The following is a 27717-nucleotide window of genomic DNA, read 5'->3' as shown; positions in this document are numbered from 1 at the left end:
CCGTTGTGGAATCTTTCAAAGAGAGACAGAAAGACACACACACACATACACACATACATACACACACACACACACACACACACACTGACTGACTTTGGGGCAAAATTGGGTTGCATACACTATTCACAGTTATTTATTTATTTTGTAGCTATATAAACCTTACAGCATGGAATTTTGCATTGCAGAATTCCTTCAGCATCTGAAAGAAAGGTTTTATGGTTTTTTTTTTTAAAGCTAACTGAAGAGTGGGCGACACATTAATGTGTTAATTTCTCTATTGTGGGGGCAGAATTGACATTTCAGAAAAGTCTGTCTACTCCAGTAATCGCTGCTTGTTACACCAATAAAGCTGATTTGTAAGCTACAGTCTTGCCTCAGGGTCTCCCTGCAGCTTACCCTGCCACACTGCTTTTAAATGGCAATCCTCTGGAACTCTTTTTATATTTATTTATTTATTTATTTATTTATTTATTTATTTATCTATCTATTTATTTATTTGTTTATTTTAGTTCAGCATCATTTATTATGACAATGATATTTGCGTGTGGGGGGGGCGAGTTGTGAGATTGCGGATGTGGGGGTAGCGGGTAACAAAGGACAGCTTCCCCTAATTGGTTCTCTCCGCCCGTGGTGGATTCTGGGATCTCAAATGCACATTGTGAGGTTCGTGCAGCAAACATTTTCACTGGCTGAGTCATCTCTGTAGCTTGGAACACTTTTAAATGAAAGAAAATTTGTGGCAATGAGCCCTCACAAAAGCTTGGCCTATAAAATACTCATGTATGGACCAGTTACTGCCTGTCAAGGCCTCAGTGGACAAGTGGAGGATGGTTTGCTGGAATCTCTTTATTCATAGGACACACACACATACACACACCAGAGCCTTGTATGTGTGGGGCACTGTGTTGCTTATGGGACTTTCACAAAATAGCTCCTTAAACCCCACAAAAAAGTAGATGGTCTAAGAGAAACTGAGGCTGTGTGAGATGAAAACTATGTACCTGACAAGGAACCTGGGAAGAGTTCTTTAAGTTAAATGTATAGGCAGGAGCAGACTGGTTTTATATATCAACTTGGCTGTTGGTATCAGGACCTCCAAGACCTGTGACATAACAAGGGCAACAGGGCGACCTATATGCCTGTTGCCAGGGCAACAGCCACCATTTTCCCAGAGTCCATTGGGCTCACCTTTGCCTGTGACCACATCACCATCCATACATATGGGAGTAGCACCTCCTCCCCTCTCTCTCTTCCCACCGCCACCTTTGCCCTTTCTCTCCTCAATATACCCCACGTGGAACTGTTTGGCCTGGTGTGGTCTCTGCTGCTGCTGCTGCTGCAGTAGCTCACCGACCCTGCCGCTGCTGCCACAGGCACAGCCACCTGCCGTTCTTAACATCAGCAACCTTAACATCACCAATTTATTGGAGATTCTTATCTAAAGTAGCTACAGTCTATAAAGGAGCTTCAAATATGGAACTAGCAACTATGGAAGCAGGCTCCAATAAATTTAGGGCAAGGTTTCAGTGACTCTAGTCACATATTTTCAATAACTGATGGTGATGTGACTTTGTCTTGTCTGTACTCTGCTTAAAAAGCCTTATTTAATCTATATTGCTGATGCTGAATTCAGAGCTAGCATACTATAAACCCGTACATTCGCTGGACAGCTCACGACAGACTCTCTGCTTATGAGCACCAACAGTCCTTCAGCACTATGCTTGTGTGCATAAGGTGTTACACAGCAAACTCATAGACAACACCCGCAATGAAAAGCACAAAATCTGAAAAAGAGAGGCACTACATATACTAAAAATAAAATAAAATAAAATAAAATATAAAACCACATGCTTTTGGTCAGAGCAGAAAGCAACTGCAGAACATGCCCTGATTTCCCATCAGATGGAATCACACACACCAGGCCATCCCCATGTTTTCCTGCCCTGCACATGTCCACAAAGGATGGGAAAATGTTCTGAGCATCGATTTGTGGGTTATGAATACATTTTAGTGGGCAGATTCTGTTACAAATATGGAAGCGATAATGCTGAGGATCTGTGGTAGTTATCGCTTGTTCTGTTCTCTCTGTGCTCTGACCGGGACAATGGAGGCTCCCAGGGATGAGTTTAAAAGACGCAGGTATGGCTTTGGGCACCAAGCCTGTCCCATGGTGAGTTTGCAAGGACAAGGTTGCTATGGTGACTGCTCTTGCCATTATGTCTGTAGCCCTTTGGTGGTGGGGCAGAGCGACTGGTTTGCAAATTCTCTACAACAAGCCTGGGAAGGGTTTCCAAGGCTGCCTGTCTTTCCTCCAGACTATAAAAGGCTCCAGGCCCAGCAAACATGGGCCCAGAGCCCGGAATTGAGCCACTGACAGTTTGCACAGAGATGCAAATGAAGGATCTGGGTAAATAGTAACTGAGATGGAAGCATTACAAATCAATCAATCAATCAATCAATTAATAAATAAATAAATAAATCAGTCGTCTTGGAGAGATGGCTCAGTGGTTAAAAGCTACAACTGCTTTTCCAAAGGTCCTGAGTTCAAATCCCAGCATTACAAAATCAGTAAGCTGGGCCTTCAGAAAGAACCCCTGGCACAGTCACCCCCTCGACTGGAGAGAACAGCCACCAGGAACAGCCACCCAGCCCCTCCCAGACCTGGGCAGGGGCATCCCAAGATCACTCTCCAGTTGCGATGAAGATGATCTTTAGCCCTATATCCCTCTGCTGCAACCCATCTCCTTTCCAGGGGACCCCACCCTTGGTTTTAGCTCTGGAACTTTCCAAAGACCTTGGGCTCCCCTGAGATTTCAGACTTTGTGCAAACTTTGCCTTGTCTTAAGCTTTGGAATCAGAGCCCAACTGATACGTGAATAAGAAAAAAGGCCCAGAGGCTCAGTCAGTATAGGTCGCATAATTATGATCTGTGGTTCTACATGGCTGAGAAACAGTTTCAAAGCCCACAAGAACTAACGATTCCCCCACCCCCTTCTTTCGGCCACATATTCACAGAGTCAGGCTATAAGGGCTATAACACTGTCTCCATGTTGTAGGTTAATGAGTCTGTGGCGGGAGGTCCCAGAGTCAGGCACAAGCAGGTGCCCATCTGCTATTGCTCCCTGGGACTCAGAAGCAACACTGCATTTGATTTCAGGGTCTCTGCTTAACATGCATAGATGAACAGAGCTCAGGGACACGCAGGCGGCTGGGAAGGAGCCCAGCTCCCCCTCCTGTGGACTCTCAGATGACTGTATTCTGTCTAGACTGCACAGCTAATGAAGTGGAGCAGCTGCACGTGCCGAATGAGGCTCACAGCTCCCCGCCCCCCATCGCCAGACCAGGCACATTTACAAAGCAATAACGCCTTTTCTAATTACAGTATCGCTTCATGAGTATTTGCTGCTGTTCTCCAAACTTCATTTTTTTTTCCAACCTGGTTCAGTGGAATGCCACTTGTCCAGGAAAGTCAACTAGGAATCCTCTGGAACTGTCTTCATTGGAGATCAAGGCTTATTATCTTCAGGTTTTCTCCTGGTTTAAACTCGCAATGCAATGAGGAGAAGGGCTTGCTTCTAGCATCCTCTGGGAAAGCCTATGTGTTGTGTATTGGGGAAAATGGGCTCTTGATGCCAAGCTCCTTGGCACAATAGCTAGTAGATCAGAGAGATTCTCTGCTAAGGTTTGAACTCAGTGCTGGGCCCTCTGCTTGGTTCTTGCCGTGTAATCCCATCACTTTCTTTGAATTAAGTTCCTTTAAGATTGCCTGAGACCTCCAGGTTTAGCACCACGAGGCAGGGTGAAATCACAGGACAGAGACAAGGAGAAGACTGGAACATGAGTCACACGCCGAGTTCTCACGTTCCCTGAACATCTAAACTCCTGTCTACCCTCTCCTCTCACAAAGTCCACATGGTAACCTGGGTGTTCAGTTCATCTTGTTCAGATAGCTTTTCCATCTCCCTTTCTTCTTCAGATGTTGCCCCCGCCCCCATCTCACACAGGGGCAATAAGAAACATTTGTAATCACAACAGGAAATAAAGGAGACTCCCCGATGGCTGAGCTGTGTGCTGAGCAGGTTAGGTAGAGCGTTCAATGCATTTTCGACTTTGCTGTACTTGCAAGTCGAATAGTGGGTATTTTAGGACATGGCTTCAGTAGAAGTCAAGAAGCAAATATACTGGATACAGCCATCCTAACAGAAAAAGAATGGGCCCTTTTCATCTTTCAACTTCACCTGGGGAAGGGGCACAAAATTTATCTTATCCAGATGGCAGCCTCTGGGTTGGGACCTGAGGTGGCAATGAAGGACTTACAACGCAGAAGGTCCCTTGGGACAGCTGGCTTCTTCCTCCCCTCCCCTCCCCCCTCTGTTCTCTTCATTTCCTGTGGCCTTGTGATTAAAGCAGGGGCCTCACATAGGCTAAGCAAGTGATTTACTACTGAGCTACATCCCAACCCCTGCACTTCCTTTGTAAGACAAGAGTCTTGCTGACTTATCCAGATGGGCCCTGAGCTCACTGTGTAGCCCAGGCAGGCTGTGAACTTTGGATTGTCCTACTTCAGCCTCCGTAGTAGCTGGGATTTTTTCCCCCCAAGCCTGGCAGTACTTTCTCATTAACAGTGCCTACTTGCTTGGCCATAACCTGATCCAAGTCTTTTGTGACCCTGATATCTGTTAACTACATAGAGCACCCTAGTAGCTGACCCTGTACCCTCTCTATAGAAGGGTGGCTTTTAAATGTACACAGGTCCCTTGAACATACTCCTCAGGGATCCCAGCCATCTTGTCTGGTGGTATCACAAGTTCCTTCAAAGAAAAATCTCAAGTAAGAATCACTGCAGTGGCATAGGGACCTAATCCACCACCCAAGAATCTAACTGTAACAGTCAAATGTGTAACAGTCAAATGTGTAACAGTCAAACAAGCAAATGTTTACAGTTGCTTATACTGTTCAGGACAATGTCTGAGTCAAATGTTCCTGCTTCCATGACTTGACGAGCAGGCACCTTAACTGTCCATTTCTCTTATTGGATTATAAGCTCCGTAAGTTCACACCTCTGTCTTCCTATCTGTTAGGATTCTGGTCTATGCTTCACCCCACAGTTACCTGGTAACAGCCAGGTAGACCTGGCCCACTATAAAACAGGCGCTTGCCCCTCCTCTCTCTCCTCTCTCTCTGCCTCCCTCTCTCTCTCCCCCTCTCCCCCCTCCTCTCTTTTGCCCTCTTGTTCTCTCTGCCCTCTTGGGCTCTTCCCTTTCCTCTTCCCTTCTCCCCCGCTCTCCACGCGGTCATGGCCGGCCTCTGCTTCTCTACTCTCTCCTTCTCTCTGCCTTTCTCTGCCTCTACTACCCACATAACTCCCCTCCCCATGTCCTAAATAAACTCTATTCTATACTACACTGAGGTGTGTCTGGTCCTTCAGGGGGAAGGGTTGCCTTGGCATGGGCCCGCTGAGGCACCCCCTTCCCCAACCTGCCCATAGAACATATTCTTACGCCACTTTCTCTTTTTTTGTGATCACAACACTATCTTTGTGAAATACCCAACACAGAGTAAAAAACCTGCCGAATACTTGCACGAACTCTGCTGCACTAAGCCGTTTCCTAGGGCAACCTGGACCACAAACCCAAGAGCACACAGACCATATCTTAAAATCATGCTAGGAATTTCACGGCGCTACTTCCCCTGGTCTGGCGGAGAGTGAGGTCACCCAGTACCGAGTTTAAAGGCATGCTGGCTAACCAGCCCACTTCCAAAAGCTTGGCGAAGTGAGAAGACTCGCCAGAACCAGTTGATCAGACCATCGAATGGAAAGAGGGTAGCACCTACTTTCACGGCATAGATGCTGCCTGGATCCTCCGAGCAGGTGGCACAGTAGTAAATGGCATCCCCCGAGTCACAGCAAGGCTTGTTGCAGGTCAGCTTGAAAAGGGACCAGTTGTTCTCGTCGAAGCGTAGTTCCTTTTTCTGGCCACCCATGAAGAGGTCTTCGCACTTGGTCACCAGGCGGGCCAGGGACTGGGTGTAGAGGCCCCCGAGCTTGGCATAGGTGCCCTCCTTGCTGCTGATGCTACTCAGCAGGCTGTGCAGCTGAAGCTGGGTGCTGCTGGAGGAGGCCTGGCTGGACACGCTGAGCTGAGATGACGACGTGGAAGCGCCCGCTCTGCCCTGGAGACTGGGGCTCCCGCAGCCGCCTTTGCTACTTGCCGGCCCCAGAGCTGGAGCCCAGGGGGTACTGACTTTGAAAGCTTTCTCCAAAGGCTCAGAAGAGGAGAAGACGTGGTGCGAATGGTTTCCAGAGCTCAAGGAACAACTAAAAGGAGCCTCGTCATGGGCACAAACATTGGTATCTGAGTGGCTTAGGTTCAGCTTGGGACTTGCCGTCCGTGGCTTAGGGGAACCTTGGGTCCAGAAGAAGCCATCAGGGGAGGAGGCTGCACGGCTCACTATCTTTTTCTGGGGCAGAGGAGGAGGCTGAGCGGGACCGCTAGGGGACACATCCTCTGTGGAGCCTGACGGAAAAGGGACCGGAGCAAAGAGTTTTTTCCCGCTGATGGTGGGTGAGTGGGCAGGCTCATAGGATGGACCTAGAAAAAAAAAAGAAGCCAAAATCATCAGGCTGGAGATCAACGCCACTGGCTTAGGTACTGTGGGACTATTATTTTTTAATTGGCCAAAGCAATTAATGTCATCATATTTCTTTCTTTAAGTGATGTATGCAGAGTGAACAAACTGCAAACTGCACGAATGGTAACCACTGTCAGCGAAGTCTCCCTGCGCCCCTCCCTCAGCACTAGGCACCTTTCAGAGGACTTCTCAGTCAGCAATCTCTCATGCACCGTCTGACAGCCCCAATGCATCTGCATGCATGGCAGCAGCAAACCATTCTTTGGAAGGCCGCTTTTCTTTCACATCTTGGAGAGATTTAATCTACTCCACCCTCTGAAAGAGCCGGATCGTAACAGATCACCATAGGTCAGCATTATTTTTTAACTAGCCATCTCCTGATGGACCCTGGGGTGATTCTAAAGCTTCAAGAAAAATGCCGAAAGAGCAACAGTAAACTTGAACACACCTCTCTTGAGCCTACTTTTTGAAAAAGTCAGGTCTAAGAAAGTGTCATTTATTAGAGTAAAAGAACGTGCTTCCCACCCATCTTTTATGTCTGGGTTACTGGGACGTGTGTATGTGTTTGTACCTGCATGTGCAAGGACACATGTGTGTGCATGAATGTGGAAGCCCAAGGTCCACCATGGATTTTATTTCTCATGTGCCATCTATCCTGCTTTTTGAGAAAGGGTCTCTCAACTGGCAGGATGCTTATCCATTAGTCTACTAAGCTGGCCAGGGACAAACCTATCTCTGTGTCTCCAACATTGGAATTATAAATGATGTCATCACAAACTGTGCGTGCGTGTGTGTGTGTGTGTGTGTGTGTGTGTGTGTGTGTGTGTGTCTGTGTGTGTGTCTGTGTGTGTGTGTGATGGGTTCTGGACCTCATGTCTTTATGCCTGCGGCAGCACGGCAAACACTTTAATGACTGTGCCATCTCTCCAGTTCAAATCTCTCTATGTGTACAGTTCCTGTATGTGTTACTATGCATTTCTTTGGGCTTTTACAAATAAATATCTTTGCGATGTTAGAGAAAGGCGAGTCTGTAGAAATTTTACAAATCAGAAGGACCAGAAATTCAAAATCATCTTTAGTCACATATCAAATTCAAGGCTAGCCTGGGCTACAGTGAGGCCCTGTGTTAAGACAAACAAGAGAACCAAACAAACAGTAGACGTGGAGCGAGGCACGCTGTCCTCCTTGCCCTCTTCCAGCCTGCTGTGGTTCCCGCTCTTGCTTCCTGGTACATCACAGTTGATCAGGATCAAGGTAGCTGTCCTTCCCACCTGGCGCTGCTTAGCTAAAGGCAGGCAGGGTCTGTGGGGGGGCGGGGGTGTCAGGAGTTCTGCGGGCAGGGCTAAGTGAATGACCTCTGTTTCTCCCAGGAGGTGTGGGTTAATAAAAGCAGCCGGGACCAGCAGACTTTCCATGTCTAGGAAGTCTTCCCTCACAATCACAGCAGACAGTATTCCAGAACCAGCCAGTGTGTGGCAGGGAAACTACACTGGACTTTGACCTCAGCAGGCTCTACAAACCTGGAGTGCTTAGGTCTTCTATGTCATGCTCCCCAGGGAGGTAGGTGGCTCTGCTCCCACGGACTGGGTCAGTAATGGGGACACAGTTTACAGGTGATTCATTTCCTCTATATTCTAGCAGAGGAAGAGGAAGGAGGGGTGCTGCTTCCTCATAGCCTGGTTAAAAAGCATCAAGGGCAATGCCACCTGCCTCTGAGGCTCCCCAAGTCCATCCAGAAGGCCTCTGCTAGTGAGTTCCTATGCTCAGGAGCAAGAAGGCAAGTGCTTTAGAGACATCGTGAAATCTAAAGACTGGGCTCATGCCTGAACCAAGACCTTTGGGGTCAGAGGCAGCGTGCCCAGAGTCATGGTTCCTTTATTTCCCTCATTTGAGTGCCAGTGGGGCCACTAACCAGTCAGTGTCTTGGCTTGTCTGTTCTTTATAGGCCTTGTTCTGATTTCCTAAGCCTGACAGGGTCTGTCCTCACCTTTAATGTCAACTCTCAGAATGTCACCAACATGCCCCTTTATGCTTTTACTAGGGATTTAGAGCAAAGGGCAGGAATAAACTACTATTCATATCCAGTTGAATTTAAAAACAAACAAACAAAAACAGAAACAACAACAACAAAACCACCTGGATTGTACTATTTGGAATTCTACCATTAAAATCTATAATTTTAGCAACTCTCCACTTCAACCTTTCTGAACATTTGTTTTGTCTGACAGCCATCCCAGAAACCCCTGCGCAATGTCTAGGCAGGTGGTTAATTTGCTCCCATCATGCCTCTCTCCAACTCTAGTTCCTACATTGGAGACTGGTCAACTTTCTAATCAGGAACAATGGAGGGATTCTTTAAAAACAAATCCATCTCACACACATTCCCTAGATCTTCAAGAAGAATCAAAATGTCAGTTACAGACCCTGCACAGAAGCAGTGTTCAGGCACCGGAAAGCCTACTACCTACCTATCCTGTGTCCCCATGACAATCCCATAGGAACTAAGTTGGTGGAAACTTTTGACTGGATCTAGAACCTATAGCAGTTTGGCCAAATCTGATAAGTACTAGGTGTTCTAAGGCACGTATGGCACCAAGGATTGGCATGTAGGCTGGTCAAATATGTTTCACATCTTAGATGCTGTGAGTTTGTGCTAGGATGCTCCAGCTAACAAGATGGGGTAACTGCAGGAATGCTCCCAAATCACACATCTGCCCAGCAGAGGGAAAAGAATGAAGTTGCGCAGACATATCACTGATAGGTGGCTCACTTCAAGTGTGGACTTCCTGCATCCAACGGGGTGTTATATACATACATAAGGATTTTCATATTTTTGAAATAAAAATGGGTCTGGAGAGATAGCTTGAAGTGATAAAGAGAATGGAGTTGAGCTCCAGAACCCATGTCAAGAGAAAAAGCTTGTAACTCCACCACTAGTGCTGAGGAGGGGAGATAGGCAGATGTCTGAGGACTTGCCCTTCTAGGCTACTTGGTCAGTTTCAGATCAATGAGACTGTTCCTTAAACCTTAAAGCCATCACCACCAACGAAGCATGGAGGGTACTGGAGGTTGTCCTCTGACCTTTACACAAACGTGCACACATGTGCACATGCCTCTATCTGTGTAAGCAGGTATGGAACCACAGCTGGGGAGACGGTCCCATGGTGGGCTACAGACACCTCAGGGCCTTAGAATCACTTACAAGATGGATGCTCTAATGGATGCTAAGATGTGACCTTCTACATGGAACTGAGGGGACTGACACTGTCACGTTCTTGATTTTTTTCCTGGAGAGCCATCTCTTCAATGCTGCTCTGGGCAAACAGCCTTTGGATTATGTGTCGCCTAGGTCACTATTCTCAGCAGCTGTTATGGTCTGCTGCGCTCACCAAACCCAGAAGAGGACAGACAAACAACCGAAATGCTTCCATAACTCACAGGTAAGCCATCTGTCCGGGAAAATCTACCTAAAAAGAAAACCTGAATGGCTTTGGCCCATGGACATAAAGACTCAAATTCAATGGTCTACGAAACTGATTCTACCATATCCTGGTTGTCTGCTGGTACCGGGTCACTGTCTCCAAATTCTGGCTTACAATGAGGAGCAGGGAATGCTGGGAAAATTTTGTGGGAACTAGGCAAACTCTCTAACATTGAGCTAAATTCCCAGCTGAGTAACACTGCGTGTGAACTAAGACAGAAGGTTCCAAACATCATGTCCCAGGGGTTCCTTCCAGTCTTCAGTTCCATGTACAGCATACTCTGAGATGAACACCCAGCATTCCTTTAGTTCATGTACTTCAGATAAGAGAGAACTCCTCTGGAGGAAAGCAACACCTGTGGCATGCTGGGTGAATCTCACAAAGGCAGGGAGGAGGGGAGGGGGGATGGGAGAATGTATAATAGTTTGGTATCTTTATATTTAGAAAGCAAAGTCAGTATTTGAATGGTTAAGGAAAACAGGTTGCTCCCGCCTCAGAACGGAGGGCAAAGGTTCAAACTGTGGTAGCATGAGGTCTGCCTTATGATAGTCTTCTCTTCCTGCTGGGGTTTAATAGGTACTTCCACTGTCTCTTCAGCTATGAGAGCCGGGCTCACGGAGGAAGCGGTCAGCCCTTGTTTTGAGCCACATGAGCTAGCATTGTTCAGCTCTTCTGTGTACTGTTATCTGCCAGGCTGGAGCAGGCATGGAGGCGGAAGGCACAGTTCCTCCTGAGCTCGTCCAGCTCTGCACATTAATGTTAGCCACTGCCCCAATTATAAGTATTTTTTTTTGGTTTTTTTTGTTGTTGTTTTTTGGATTTGTTTTTTTCGAGACAGGGTTTCTCTGTGTAGCCCTGGCTGTCCTGGAACTCACTCTGAAGACCAGGCAGGACTCGAACTCAGAAATCCACCTGCCTCTGCCTCCCAGAGTGCTGGGACTACAGGCGTGCGCCACCACCGCCTGGCTAATTATAAGTAAATAAGTAAAGCAAAGACAATCACATTGCGTGTGTGTGTGTGTGTGTGTGTGTGTGTAAAAATTGAAATATTCTATGGATTGTCACTTGCCAATCTAATGTAGGTGAGTGGACATCTTTAAAGATTCACCCACTCATCAGTTAGTATTTCTTTTTTATTTTTTAAAGATTTATTTATTTATTGTATGTAAGTACACTGTAGCTGTCTTCAGACACACCATAAGAGGGCGTCAGATCTCATTATGGATAGTTGTGAGCCACCATGTGGTTGCTGGGATTTGAACTCAGGACCTTTGGAAGAGCAGTTGGTGCTCTTACCCGCTGAGCCACTTCTCCAGCCCGGTTAGTATTTCTTAAGCACCAAGGGTAAGATATTAGAAACAAATCAGACGTAGAATACTCGACTCAGACCCTAGAGAAGTTTGATTCTCTCATTAGAGATGAAGAAAGGACAGCCAAACCACCTGTGTAGGCACCGTGCCGTGCAGAAAGAGGCAGTCAGGGAGGTTTCTGCTGACAGATAGGAAGGTAGCAGCTCAGGCGTTCTCCAGCTGCACAATTTTCCTAGAGAATCTGGAGCAGCTCAGTATCACAAGGAGAAAGAAAGAGGCTGAGCGGAACACTCCTTTTAAAGGATGCCTTGCTTTTCCAGGAAGATAAATGTGGCTCAAACTAGAAGCATGTTATTAGCATTTTGCAGCTGGATGCGGCATTGGTCTCTCCAGACCACGCCATCATCCCAGACAACAACAACCAAGGCCACAGTGTGGTTTGCATGGAGGGAAGGGTCTCAGTTTGGAGGACAGGTTCCTGGGGTTTCCTCTACCCCAGTTAACAGCCCAGCTGGGACTCTGAAATTGAGATCTTTCAACCTCAAGTTGTGATGCACCCGTGAGCATTTTCTTCTTAGGTAGTTAAACCAAAACCTCATTCAAGTCACTTTTCATGTGCTGTTGGTAGAAAAGCAAGCTGGCATTTTTAGAAGACGAATTGAGGATGATTACTTGAAATGCATCCAAATTTTAGTGCACCAATTTTACTTCTTTTAAGAATTCTTGTCTCACAGATAAGATAGGTAAACCGAATATCCCCAGTGTGTGTTTCAGGATCCCACTTTAATTTTCTAACAAAACAGCCTAATTATACCACTGGCAAGAAAGATTTAACTGGTGGATAACAATGGAAAAAAATAGAGAGCATCTTTAAAAACAGAGGTATACTAACGGTTCTGACTTGAAAGACTTCAAGTACAAAAATGTATACAACTGAATTTCATGACACTTTGATTCATAATGATAGGGAAAAAAATGTTCAAAGTGGCAGGGACATGAGACAAGGTGTCAGGAGAGAGGCTTCTTGTTGTATACCTCTCTACATTGTTTGTTATTTAATCATAGATACGGATGAGCTTACCGAAATCATACCTTAAATGGTACTCGAATGTAATGAAATACAGTGGCATTAATCGGAGTGTTTATAGAAAACTGTTTAAGATAGCCTCTTTGCTGGCAGGGTATGGGATACTGGAAGTATTTAAATGGAGTCTGGTTTCCTCTGGAACAAATCTGTGCCTCAGCAACATCTGGGACAGAATCCCCGACTCAGTTCTTGACAAGCTGGGGTGCAGTGTATATTATGCTAGGGCAAATTACTTATATAACCTATTGGACTGAATGGATGGATTTAGGATCAAGAGATCTGATAAGCCTGTCTAATACAGCCCACGTTCAATTTAGGTAGACAGTTGTGAGTACCTGTCTGCAGATCTCTTTGAAAAACTACAACTTCTTCTTTGTTGTATTTTTGGTCGGAGATTGTCTGGGAGCAGAGCAAGGGCTGACTGGAGGTCAGACTGCCGGTCGCTTGAACTGCAGACTAATCTTTGTGGACTTCCCTGCCCCCTTCCTGGCTTACTTTCTCCATAGCCCTAATTGCCATGTGTGAAACCAGCCATGTGCCCTGTGAAGAAAGGGACTGGGCAGTCATTTCTGGATCTTCAGCATCTGAAATTGTACCCAGGGTGTAGTTTATATCAAATATCTATCAAGTCATTGGCAGAGCATGCATATAAAGACACCCCACTCACCCACACATATTTTTTTTTAAGTACTGGCATTATTGTGGAGAAAAACAGGCCGATTAAAGCTACAGTATTTGGTTACATCCCTTTGGCTCTGGCTTCCTAACTATAAGACCCAGGAGTGCCGCTCTGGCTCTTGTAATGAGTGAGGCTCTATGTCCACTGCATGGTTAGAGCTCTCTGCTCTGTTCTGTTGCTGATGCTGGTGGCTTCTGTTAGCTAACAGCAAACTCTGACCTCTGTCTGTTGACTCACTCAGTTAAATCAAAGAAGGAAATGATCCTAATATGACATTAAGTCTGTTTTTATTTGGTTTGGTTTGGGTTGGATTGGGGTTTGGGGTAGTTGTTTTGAGTTAGTGTCTCTTATAGACTAGGCTGGCCTGGATTGCCACATCGCTGCAGACTCTGTAGCACGTGATGTGCTTGCCTCCACTTCCCAAGGGCTAGGACTGCAGGCCTGCATCACCCTCCTCAGCTCTGGGTGTGTATATTTCAAGGCAGTCACAAGGGTCCTCTGGCCGTTTAGCCAATGATGTCCCCACCCATCCACTCTCCACAACAGATCTGACCTAACGGTTGGGTTGCGTTTGTTCCTCCAGAACCAAGCACGATCTGCTTTCTACACAGTGACTCTCTGCTTAACGAGCTGTCCCCCCTCCCCGCATTCCAAAAATGTCATAACAGATGCATCAAGAGGGATATGAGATCTGATAAAGGTATAAAATGAAAAAAGTTACAAAGATATAAACATAACATTTTGGTACTTTAAAACTTAGATAAATTCCTACTTGAAAAATTTAACAGGTTTGATATATATTTTGCTGCAGGGAGTTGGTTGAGACAGGGTTTCTCTGCATAGCCTCAGCTCTCTGGAACTAGCACTGTAAACCCAGCTGGCCTTGAACTTGGAGATCTGCCTGCTTCTGCCTCCCAAGTGTTAGGATTAAAGGCACGTGTCAGTGCCCAGGCCTCATATTCTTATACAATCTAAATGTTTCTTTTGCTCTTAACCCCAGAGAGCAGATAGGTCTCTAACTTTGGCCTTCAACCTTGATAAATTCCTAGCAAATTTAAATAAAGCAAGGTGGTGACAGGCTCTGGAATGATTTTTTTTTCCCTCAACTTAGGCCACACCATTGATGCAAAACACCAGGAAGATGGGCATTACTTCACCAGTGAATTCTTGCTACAGATAAATGTATTACCCACTGGTTTCTGTAGACCAGTGAGGAAGTTGCTAATTCTCATTTCACACAACTTCAGCGTGAATGGAGGCCTTGTCCCTTCTGATTCACAGCCCCAGTGTCTGTTGTAAATGTCAAAAAGTCAAGAGGCTCTAGCATTTCAGTTATAAGACAAAAGCAGATAAGAACTTGTGGGCCTGTGATATGAATGTTCTGTAAGAGTCTGAAAGTGCCAGGGGTGGTGGTGTGTGCTTTTAATCCCAGCACTCAGGAGGCTGAGGTAAGCGGATCTGTGAGTGCAAGGCCAGCCTGGTCTACAGTTCTAGGAAGCAAACCAAACCAAACCAAACCAAACCAAGCCAAACCAAACCAAACCAAAGAGTCCAAAAACAAGTAGACCAGATCCATAGTGGGAAGCCAAAGGAAGAATTTCTCTTGTCAGTTTCAAAAGCTAGGCCTGATTCAGAACCATATGAGAGAGAGAGAGAGAGAGAGAGAGAGAGAGAGAGAGAGAGAGAGAGAGAGAGAAAACACTGGTTTGCAAAAGGTGAACACACCTTCTTGACAGATGTGGAACCTACATTTGACGTTCTTGTCCACTGGTGAGTTGATTTGTGGGAGACAAATGTGAAAATAAATTCATTTTGATTCATGTTATTCAGAAAGTAACATGAGAAAATATCTTTGTTACGTCAGTCCAGCTTCTAAGCAAATGGGGTCGATTTCCCCTCGTCTGCACCCAGAATAGCAACTCAAGAGGCTCTCCTTCTCTCAGTGTGCACTGCTCCCCTGTGCCTCCGGCTCCCCTTGTCTGTTTTTGTCCCTCAGAACATTCTTCACTCCTCCCTCCCTCATCACGTTTGATCACACTGCAGACAGGAGCCACCGTCCCATCTTCTCAAAAGCGCGTTTCAGGAACGTCGTCCCTCCATACTCTTTCTAGAAGTCCTTATAAGTTCCGTGTTCTGGGGAACTCTGATTTTCCTGTCTTTCCCCCATCCACCCATATGTCAGGCATGTTTTCAACTTATCTTTCCCAGCTCTGAGAACAGAAATTGTGGTTTATGCTGAGGCACTTCAGCCTGGCTGTTCTCACGATATCAGACGTGTGGCGGCTGCATTGTACATGGTTAACACTCTTAAAACTGGCCATGGCTCTCAACTGCAGCTGGGCAGACTGCATGGGGGCCTGGCTCAGGTACCCAGGCTTTCAGAGAATGATCTGCTTCAATGAAATTTTGCAGTGGGATGGGAAAGGAAGGAAGGAGATAGGAGTCCAGAAGAACTGCGGAAAAAGACAGTCTTGTCTTTGCTACGTTTCCTCCAAATCACTACGAACACATTTCCTGTTTTTGAGTAAGAACTTGCAGAGTTTCTCATTAGAAAATGCATAACCCACATTTGCTGACAAAAAAAATTGTCTACCCCAAAATTGTCCCTTGAGAAAATGTACTTTCCATACAATGAGGAAGTTATAGCAGCACAGGTGTCACCCTATCATACTAAGGCAGCCTAGGAGAAGAGGATACCCACAGAACATGCCCAAGGGGTCAAAGAGCATACCCCACCACCACCACCAAATTCACAAGTGCAGAAAACCTCAAGCTCCTTTTGGTGAACGTGCCCAATAGGTCAAATCCACATATTATACTTCAATGATTAATATGGAATGAAGGTGGGCAATGGCCTTACAAAACCTTTATGTTTTAATTAACAAACACTTATGCAAACAGTGTTATATCCATGTACGTATGCATGTGTATGCATATAAATGAAACAACAAGACATCAAGGTTCCAGGGAGTCTGGTGGATAGAAAGAACTATATATAGCTGACTTGTTAATCAGAGAATCGGGAGCTTTCTAACATGCTGTGTGTGTGTGTGTGTGTGTGTTCATACACATGTGCCTGAGGTTAACATCAGGTCTCTTCCTCAATCACATTTCCACCTTATATTTTGAGAAAAGGTTTCCAAAATGAACTTGAAGCTTCCCAAGTCAGCTGGACTGGCTAGTCAGCAAACTACAGGAATCCTCTAATCTTTTCATCCCTGGGGCCCAGTGCTGAGAATCTAAACTCAGATCTACATGCTTACAGAGCAAGCAGTTCATCAAGTAATTCAATCTGGTCAACCCTCAGCATGTCTTTGGTTGTAGCCTCCTCTTGCCCTGCAACCAAGGCTGTACACTTCTAATTACGGAGGGTGATATGATAGGATAGCTTGTCATGAAGGAATAAACTTGGGTAGGATCTACTTCCTGACGAAGCAGCACCAGCACAGAAAGCCTTGCTCCGGCCTTCCAAAAGCTGGCAACCACTAGAATCTTTAAAACAGAAAGTAAGCCCGTCTGTCAAGGGTTGTTACCTCCATCACTGCAGGTCCTGGAGTCCGAGGCTAGGCTATCTGTGGAGCCCGTGATGAAGCTGACTTGGGCCCCTCTGAAGGACGGGCTGAGGCTTTCTGTAGAGCTTTGACTCACCTTTTCCAAGTCAGAGCTGCTCTTGTTCATTTTTAATAGGTGCCTGGAGAGGGAACAAACAACGGACAGGATTTAGTTGGCTTCCATAAGAGAGAGACCCAATGATGGGTCATCGACCTCCCGTGCTCTCAAATGCTGGTCAGAACCAGGACATTATAAAGAAATTTGGTGGGAGTGTGAATGGGGATTCTTATGAAATTTTGTGAACACAACTGGTAAGTATTTCCTGAGAGAGGTGCAGAGAAGAGTCAAGGAATTCAGACGAGCACCAAAGTCCCACTTTGGGAGGAACTGTCTTTACATCTGACCCCATCTGCCATTTCTGCCATCTACTATAATCCAGAAAAATGTGACTAAAAAGAAAAAAATGGAAAGTGCATCATCCAGTCCACTGTCTGTTGACAGACGGAGACCATATAAAGAGCTGCAGAAATTGAATGTTTTTTATAAGTACTGGACTGAATTGCAAACTAGATCCAAAAACACAGGCATTCTTTTTTTTTGCGCACTACCCCACTACCATGCCTTCGGTGTCCTAAATTGATCCTTGGACCCAAGAAAAAGTTTATTTAAAATTTCCTTAAATGTCTGATGATCTCAAACAGAACCAAAATAATCCTTAAAGCCAAAACCACCTATGAGTTGGTTTGTTCTGTTCCTTGGATAGAATTGTCAGCACATAAGAGATATGAACACCAACTGTAAGAACAGAGCCCTGGCCTCAGGGCAGTGTGCTGGTACCACGAAGAGTGTCCAGGTCACGGACCCTCCTTCCTTCCCACTTTCCAAGAGCTACACGAGTATTCACTTTGTCACCTGACATTTTGTCATGAAATAAGAGAGCCACAATCAGTCCTCATCGTTCCCTGTTGGTGATACTCTGCCCCCTCATTTGCTGAATGGACGCACCTTGATGGCATCTTTGTCTGACTATAAAAGACCCACACCTCCATATCTGCTTTAGGAAACACTCAAGGCAGCAGAACTGCCTTACTTAATATCCATGACCTCACCAGAACTCAGAGAACTTAGAGATGAATATCTGTGACTGAATTCTCTTGTTTTTATTAGAAAGGTTTACAGAAAGCTTGTTTTCTATCAGAGAAAATGTTCTTCAGAAATCATGCCATTTCCAACCTTGAGACCCATGTTAACATTTGTTTGGAAGCCTTCTGATATTAAACAACTCTAACAGTGCAGGCATGAGTAAATCTTAACATTTTAGAACCATCGTCAAGATCTAGGAAACAAAACAAGACCAACAAAGAAATAAAAAGTGAAAGCAAAAGGAAACACCACCAACACCATCAACACCACCAACATCAACACCATTAACACCACCAAAAACAATACCATCAACACCACCACCAATAACACCAACCACATCAACACCACCATCACTACTACCACCTACACCATCACCAACACCACCAACCACACCGACACCACTCTTACCACTACCACCTACACCATCACCAGCATCAATACCATCAACAACACCAACACTACCAAGACCAACACCAACAATACCAGCAAACCCTTCATGCTGTGGGAGCAACGATCTTTATTTAAGCTTCTGACAAGATTATCAATAGTTTTGCCTTTATCTGGTCTTTTAGCAACGACATTATAGTTTATAGACTGTAAACTCCAAAGCTTCTGGGTTAAAGGCCTTCTGCGCATCAGAGTACAAAGACAGAGACTTCGGGAAGTGACTCAATGATGAGACTGTTGATACTATAGATGGATGAATACATTTGTAAATTGAGATCTTGATGTGGTTTGGGGAGAAAATGGGACTTTCAGGTGATGAAGCCTGACTGGAGGTCAGAGGATGTGCCCTTGCAAGGTCCATTTTGTACCTAGCCTTTTCCCCTTTTATCTTCCTGTTCCCAGGCTACTATGAAGTGAGCCCATTGCTCTGCCTCCTGGTACCAACCATAATGTTCTGCCTCACCCTAGACCTGCAAACAATGGATCCAAGTCATCATGGACTAGAGCCTTTCCTCCGTCAAGTTGGTTTTCGCACGTATTCAGTCACTGTGGTGGAACTCAAATAAAATGTCTTTCTCAGAAGTTACACGATGAAGCTTCAGGGAAGGACAACCCAGTTAGGGACAGAAGCTGCCTCGAAAGCAATCCCACTCCAAGGTGTTGTCTAGATTTTCCAGTCCCCAGACCTAGACAGTCTGGGGCTAGGGAGATAGCTCAGTGGGTAAGTGCACCTGGTCTACAGGCATGAGGTTTTGAGTTCAAATTCTCATCATCGTAAAACGCCAGGTGTATCTGTGGAGACAGAAACAGGTGGATCCTGGGAGCTTGTTCTCTATCCATTGTGGCAGAAAGGAAGCCTCTGTTTCAGTGAGAGAGCCTATCTTGAGGAAATAAGGCAGAAAGCAATAGAGGAAGAAATCTGACCTCCTCAGGACTCCGCATGAGTGTATGGGCACATGTACCTGGACAGAGACAGACAGACAGACAGACAGACAGACACACACATACACACACACACACACACACACACACACACACAGAGAGAGAGAGAGAGAGAGAGAGAGAGAGAGAGAGAGAGAGAGAAAGAATATCACTAAGGGGGAAATGTCAACACCTTGATTCCTGAGCTGGCAAGGTGCCCAGTCCACATACTGAGGAAACACTTGATGAGGTGTGTATACATAAACAAATCTGAGTGACTCACTAATACCCCCAAGTGAGAACAACACGTGTACACACACACACACACACACACACACACACACACAGGTATGCAAAATTTGAAAGAAAATGTAGCTCTTGTGTTCTGGATGCAGACAGATCTCTGCGAGGAAACAGGACCGAGGATGCTGCTCCAGTACACAGTGGGATGAAGGATGCTTCAATAGGAAGCAGGGCAGGACCAATAGTGATGCTGTAACACACACAGGCCCAAGAGTGCATCAGCACAAGACGTGAGCTTGTTGTGGGCTCTGGCAGACACTTTTATTCATACAAATTTTTGTATGATAAAATTAGTTACATAAATTTGTCACCCATTGCTGAATTTTATTGTTATATAATTTAGGGATTTCATATTTATATTCATTTAAAGGCTAGCTCACAATCTCTCTTTCCTCTCTTTCTGTAAAGGTTAAATTAGAAATACAAAGCGAATTGAGTCCTTTTTTCTCATTTTAAATTATCTGATGTCGTTTTTATAACAGCGACATCTGTAAAGACTGAACTCTGGTAATCACGGGACCAAGATATGATAAAAATGTTTCTGACCTTGGGTAAGTAGGTAGGACTTAAATAAGAAAAGAAAAAAAATGAATGTAGATGAAAGGTTGGATAATTTTCAGTGAAAAAGTTTACAATGTCGACCTTCTGCATGGTGGCAGGCTCCACACAGTGAAAAGGTGAACCCCAGGGGTGAAAAAGCTACTTATCTGCCACCCCTGCACCCCATAAAAATTGCTATCCAGAATATTCAAAGAAGGCCAAAGACAAACACCATGAGTCTATTTCTTGAAAGGCAACTGGGGACGGCAGAATGGCTCAGACAGAAAAGGGGAGCACAGCCAAGCCCGCAGGCCTGAGTTCGATTCCTGGAGCTCACAAGATAAAGGGAGAAAAGTGACTCTTAAAACTTGTCCTTTGTCCCCCAGACATGTGCTATGGACCACACACGCCCATACACTTGTATACGGCAGGTTTAAAAACATCTTAAGGTGAGATAAATGAACAAACAATTCATAAAAGAAGACTCAAGAAGTCACTCAACACACAAAAAGTGGGTCGGCGTCACCAAGTAAAATGACAATGGCTAAACAAAACAAGCTCCCACTTTAACCAGGAATTTAAACAATAACAGGTGTTGTTTAAAGATGTAGGAGAATGGGCATTTGCTTGTACTGTTTGTAGGACCATAGATTAGTGTATACACACATACACACATAAACACACACACACACACACACACACACACACACACAAACCACCACCACCACCACTTTAATGTATCCTGAAAGATTAATTCAATGTAACTCAGTGTCCATCTTCAGGCCTACTTATTGAAGTAGTTATAAATCTAGTTATCAAAGGCTAATTATTAGAATCACTAGCAGGTGGCTAAATCATTCTGGTGAACAGAAAAGTTTACTGGCTAAATAGTTCACTTCATCAAAACAGAAATAACCAGAAAATAGACACAGTGAACCTTGTTTGTTTCAGGGCCATGTTATGTGTGTTGGGTAAAATATTAAATAGTTTCTGTGTGGGCCTCAGTTTTTACAAAGCTACTCTAGAATTGGGATCAATAAATAGTTTTCCTTGAGCGGCAAGCCAGTGAGGGCTTGAGGCTTCGTGACCATGTAGACTGACTGCTCAACTCTGTGGCAGTGGCGAGAACAAGCCACAGCCATGAAAATGACTGGCAATGTTTTCCTATAAAACTTTCTTTATAGGAGGCAATAGTCACTGACTCCTGTTCTAGAGGAGACGTCTCCAGCTAGACGCATCATGCGAACTATACATGTAACTTCAATTTTTCTAGTACTTACACTTAAAAACATAAAAGGTTTGCGCTACTGAGTTTAGTATTGCACTTCAGTGTAACAAACCAAATGATTGTCATGTCAACAGGTAATCAAATATTTTTCCTTCGACATGGAATTATATACTTCCCATTGGCCTGGCACTTGCTATACGGCCCATGTTGGTGGGCATCTCATTCTTGTCAATCCTCCTGCCTCAGTCTCCCCAGTGCTAAAGCTGCAGGCAAGCCACCACTATATCCAGCTAGTGCAAAAATGTTTAATGAGCCACTTTGTTCTTTTTTTTCATCTCAAGTCTTCAAAATCATCCATGTATTTTATATTGACAGCACACTGGGTGGAAACGCTAACTATACTTTAAGCTAGAGTCAGGGTCCTGTAGAGTGTATCCTGTCACGGTCCTGCAGAGTGTATCCTGACACGGTCCTGTAGAGTGTATCCTGTCACGGTCCTGTAGAATGTACAGAGAAACTCATTCATGCACAAGGACCTTCAGGACAGGCTAGAACTCTCTTTCAATAAAGGAACACGTACATTGCGGTATAGTCTTCTAATGGAACAAAATACGGCTGCCAAACAAGTGAACAGGATTAGGATTATGTGTAAACATAAAAAAGAATGCTTAGGACGCTAAAGAGTAAAAGCAGTTTGTATCAAGGCATCTTAAGGGCACATAACCATAGATGCATTCTTTAAAGTCATCAAAGAAACTGGGATGGTGCTCGCTGACTTTAGACAGTAACTGCGCTGGGTGGCACAGTAGGGAGCTGAATTGAGGACTGGATAGAGAGGACTCTTCCACGGATCAGTCGGGCTTTGCTAAGATAAACCTGGGACTGAGGGAGTCGTGGTAGACCGTGTGCTTCACAATCTCCATCCAGGTCCCAGATTCCACCCCACCACCTACGACGTAAGTAAATAAAACACACAAAAACTAAAAACAGCAAAATGTTAATATATGAAAAAAAAAATCTCAGGGAAGACCCATGAATACCCGTTTAATTATTATGAGAATTGCATTGTGTGTTTGAAATCTTGGATATCTGGAAAACAACTACTTCTCCTTCGAGTGGAGGGAAGCCCCCTAGAGCGTGGCTGGAAGGAAGGGCTTGGTGTGACCTGGAGGGGCATCATCATGTCCCCAAGGAAACCGCAGGCACGGAGATTACTGCTTCCCCATCAAGAGAGTCAGTGGATGGAAGGCTGTGCTTCTTGGATCTGGATTGAGGTTGGGTGTTAGTCCTTCTGAATCTAGCCGATGTAAGGGAGAAGTCACCTCTTTAGAGTCTCACTCAGTGGGTGCATATTATTATTATTATTATTATTATTATTATCATTCACATGTATGCCTACGCACAGAAAACAGAGGTACCTAAGAGGAGACTGTATAAATGTTCACATCTGAGGCAGAGGTAGAAATCTTCGGCGTTTTAAGATTAGCCTGCTCTTTTCCCTGTCTATAAATCTCAGGAACTTCAAATTCCAATCAGTAATTAAATTCAAGAGGCCCCAGGAGGACTTGAGTATACATGGGGACATACTTCCTGATATACGTTTTACACACACACACACACACACACACACACAGATGTGTTAGGAAGGGTCAGGGATACCACTCCATGGTGAAGTACTTGCCCACACATATGAAGCCCTGGGTGTCGGGTGTCATGCCCACAGCTGCAAATAAGCTCCCATGGAGATGTGCAGAGGGTCAGGAAATTGAATAGAGGTGTGTAGCAACGGGGGATGGGCAACTGGAGATAGCAACCGGAAAGTCCCAGATGCCAGGAAAGCAAGAACCTCCCAGGACCCCACAGGAATGACATTAGCTGAAATACCCCACAACAGGGAGGGAGAGACCATATCCAGAGGTTAGGCATGCCCCCTGCCCCCAGCTCCAAAATTTGAACCCAGAATTGCTCCTGTCTAAAGGAAATAGAAGAGTGGACCAGAGACGGAAGGAAAGGCCATCAAGAGACTGCCCCACCTAGGGATCCATTCCACATGCAGACACCAAACCCAGACACTATTGCTGATGCCAAGAAGTGCTTACTGACAGGAGCCTGATACAGCTGTCTCCTGAGAGGCTCTGCCAGATCCTGACCAATACAGATGTGGATGCACACATCAGACTGAGCACTGGAGGAGTTAGGGGAAGAACTAAAGGAGCTGAAGGGGCCTTATCTGGCATCAGTGGGAGGGGAGACCCTTGGTCCCGAGAAGGCTTGATGCCCCAGTGTAGGGGAATCCTAGGGCGGTGAGGCGGGAGTGGGTTAGTGGGTAGGGGAACACCCTCATAGACGCAGAGTAAGGGGGGATGGGATCGGGGTTTGCAGAGGAGAAACCAGGAAAACGGATAACTTGAAATGTAGATAAATAAAATATCCAATTTAAAAAAATAACACACACACACACACACAAAACCAAAACAGGAGCATCCAGATCCCAGAATGGATGGCGCTCAGAACAGCACCAACAACTGCCACCCTGGGAACCTGGGCCATCTGACCGCTTTGAAGACTGCCACTTTAATCAGGGAATGAGCCAAACCACATCAAATTTTAAAATGAAAGGTAGGCTTGCCATCAAAGCTCAGGCTTACAATCAAGACGGTTTTGATTCTTCAGTCTGTGTGTGCAATCGACTTCTTAAGACTCTCTGAGAGAGAGAGAAAAAAAAAGCTTAAAATCCCAAAGGTAAAGTTTGTGAACCTCAGCAGAGCGTTCTGTCAGATGTAAGGCCAAGTGGCCACAGGAGCAGGCTGACGATGTGTAACAAAGCTATACTTACAACGATAATTTGATGTGTTTTGATTTTGATCCACAAAGCTGGTGCAAACCCTCTATAAAAAATGAAATCTGACGTCCCATGACTTCAGGAAGTTAACCTCAATGAACAAAACCCACATACACTAGTCTTTCCTCTTTGGTGGGGAAATGGACCCCATGGTCTGCTCCGTGCTGTGACACATGACCTATTCTTGCCCAGACTTCCTCTCCCGCCTTCCACTGACAATTGTGTGCAGGGTCACAGCGGATCTGTGTGAACATAGAACTCAGCGGCACGGCATCCAGCCACATCTCACTCTGCAGCTGCTACCGGGTGCTTTTAGAATGGCTTTTCCCTCCATTGTCCCGAGAGGGCTAAGTTTTGTCAGAGTGATCTCTGTACTACACTGGGAGAAAGCTTTAAAAAAAAAAAATCAGCCGGAAGAGCCATCTGCCAGACTTCCTTATTCATAGAGACAGGCCTCATCTAAAAATACCCTCAGAACCTCCAGAATGAGAGCTTTCAGAATGGCTGCAACCCTTCACGGAGGCCATGCGCCAGTGTACAGCATGAGGACACCTCTCCAGCTTCACAGTGCTGCCCCAGGTGACCACACAGCACACAGTGAGACCGAGGAAGCGTACTCACTCTCCCGGCTGGATTTAGTTTACTTCCTACACTCTTAGCGACAAAGAGCTTCCTGCCTCTGTAGCTACCAATTTTGAAAACACAAATAATCCCAGTATTGGCGTTTGAAGCAAACTCTTGACAAACACGCCACCAATGGCTAGAGTCGATCACATCTATCTTTACGTTTAGTGATAACCTGAAAAAAACCTAATGAGAAAACTTAAAAGACTAATGTTCCTGTCCTAGAAGTAGAAACCTCTTATACATGTCTGCGCACCTTTCAAAAATCACTCAATGGAGGGCAAGCATTGGTTTCAGATTCAAATAATCGGCTAATGCTGCAATGACCAAGGAACAAACAACTCTTACCATGCTAACCCCCAGCCGGAGATGTCCTCATCAGGGTGGCCTGGTGAGCCCTGGGACAGGCCAGCCAGTGACTTCAAGCCAGCCAGTAACTTCAGGTGGCATGGAGCTCCAGAGACGGTCCAGAGTGCTTTTACCCTGCTGTGAATCCCCAGCTCCCAGCTCCGCTTGCTTAGTTCCTCTCTGACTTTTCTATAAAATGCACTTCCTGCGGGACCACAGGAAAGCAGGGACGGCTCGGCCTCTGACCCGCGCCTTTAATCACCAATTGTCTTATTTGGCCGGCTCTAAAAATACATTGCGTTTCTTTACTTACTTTCTAGGACTAAGGGCCCCTCTCTGAAAGTTAATTAAGTCATTCAGATTTGCTTGGCGAATAGAAATGCCTCTCTCAGATGTCTGTGTTAATTGCAACACATCCTCCTCGCTGTCTCTACACACACACACACACACACACACACACACACACACACACGTTGCCTGCTCTGCACTGAGTGTTAAGAGCTGGAGGATGCAAATGGAATCGGTATAATCGCTGTGCTTTGACAGCCCTGCAAACGGAAGGGAAAAACTTCTCAAGCTCTTTTAGGGAGAATGCAAGCCACGTCCTTAGAAAGTCTTGCAATCTTGACTCAGACTCTTTCTAGAACAATGTTATCATCGCGACAGCTGAATGCAGAGTCCTACAACAGAGTGCCCACAGGGATACTTTTGCTTGCATTATTTCTGTTACTTGAATGGGGCAGAAGAACAAATCTCAGACTTTCTGTGGCAGTCTCATTCTGAAATATGTACAAACACATTGGAAAACCCACCAGAGGGTAGGAGCCGGGTAAGCTGGTATATGTCTATAACCCCAAGCTCAGCAGCGGCAAATGGAAGCAGGTAGATTTTGTAGCTTGAAGACCATCTAACTCGGTGGTTGATATTAACATTATGATTCATAACAGCAGCAAAATTACAGTTATGAATTAATAACAGAATTATTTTGTGGTTGGGGGTCACCACAACATAAGGAGTACTATATAAATTAAATAATGTATTAAAGGATTGCAGCCTTAGTCAGGAGGTTGAGAACCACCGATCTAGGCGAATGGTTAATTCAGTGGTTCTATTGAGAAATACCCCCCAACACACACGCTTGAACCTCAGATGATAAAGCTATTTGGAAAGGTTTAGAGGGTGTCGTCGCCTTGTTTGCAGAAGTATGTCACTGGAGGCCATTCCCAGTTAGCTTTCTCTGCTATATGCTTGTGGTTCAAGATGAGAGTCCTTAAGCCACTCACTCCTGCCACCGAGCCTGTGGCCTGCAGCCCCACACTTCCAAACCTTCCACTAGGGACTCTAACTGTATGGAACTATAAACTAAAATAAGTCCCTTTTAAGTTGCCTTGGTCATGGTGTTTTAACATAACAACAGACAAGCAACTAATGCAGCTAAGTTCTAGGTTCAGTAGCAAACTGACTCGAAATAATAATAACAACAACAATAATAGTAATAGTAGTAGTAGTAGTAGTAGTAGTAGTAGTAATAATGTGAAAGAGGATGGCTCCCAGCACTGACCCCTGGTCTGCACAATGCTATCCGCACCTACCCGCACCCTCATACATACAAACCTACACACACACACACACACACACACACACATACAAAGATGTACACCATTTTGGTCAATATACTACCCTTTCCCCTTATAGATTCATTTTTCAAACAAAATTCACCTTCTGCTGGTCACCAAAGTGCCCAACATTTCCTTCCTTTCTCCCTGTCCAGGCGGAGAGGAACTCCTTCCTTTCTCCCTTCAAGCTTCCCACCCTTAGGTGAGCACTGGCTCTACTTACGTACAACCCCTCCCCCCATTCCAGTCTTCTTGGGCAGACAGCCCCTCTCTGTGGAACTTACAGGGAGCCATGGGAATCACCTCACTGGGCAGATCTGTATGGACCTGGTTAGATTATTCTAATTGTTTGATGTAAAACAAGCTTTTTACCACTCCCAAACCAGGCCCTGGTTTGGTTGCAGAGTTGTGTCACAGGCAGGGCATGCTGAAACACAGAGTAATTATTAAATCCTTCTTGATTCAGTTTATCTGCATCTGTTTCAGTATCTCCCCGGCATCTCAGAGAAGACATGCTCTCCTTAAGAAAGAATTACCCTTGCTTGGCAAAACATGCCGGAGGCAGAAATGCCAGGCAACTCTTAATTGAATGAGGGAAACTTTCTCTTCAAAATATCTCAGTCTTAAAATAGCCTGCATTTCAATACCCTGGATAGTCTTTCCCCCCAAAAATTTAGTGATTAGGCTCGTAACAAACATAAAAAGAATTTATTGTTATTATCTTTGTTGCTTAAAAACAAAACAAAACACAAAACACCAGAGTCTTGAGTATTCTAAGCTAGCTCTCAAAGCTACCTAACTGACGTTGGTCTTGAACTGCTGATTATCTCCTTTCTTTGTGCTCTCTGGTGAAGATGTTCTAAGAGTTATTTTGAAAATGCCAAGGTCTGAAAGGAACTCAAAGGAGCAGGCTGCTTTGGGGTACCTTTCATACTCACTTATTTGCATGTATAAGTATAGAA

The 27717-nt window shown here is 45.2% G+C and overlaps 1 protein-coding gene across 1 annotated transcript in view; it reads right to left on the bottom strand.

The window, feature by feature from the left end:
- Prag1 (PEAK1 related, kinase-activating pseudokinase 1) overlaps positions 1–27717 on the bottom strand; it is a 57721-nt gene that overhangs the window by 4306 nt on the left and 25698 nt on the right. Inside the window, exons 4-5 of the mRNA XM_052162154.1 lie at positions 16725–16882; positions 5836–6593 (exon numbers count right to left, since the gene is read on the bottom strand). Coding sequence (XP_052018114.1) covers positions 5836–6593; positions 16725–16882 — 916 coding nt within the window. The remainder of the gene's footprint in view (positions 1–5835; positions 6594–16724; positions 16883–27717) is intronic.

This window comes from Apodemus sylvaticus, chromosome 18 (genome assembly GCF_947179515.1).
Source record: "Apodemus sylvaticus chromosome 18, mApoSyl1.1, whole genome shotgun sequence".
NCBI classification, from domain to species: domain Eukaryota; kingdom Metazoa; phylum Chordata; class Mammalia; order Rodentia; family Muridae; genus Apodemus; species Apodemus sylvaticus.
The sequence above is the reverse complement of the archived record's forward strand: the minus strand, read 5'-3'. Positions and strand labels throughout refer to the sequence as shown.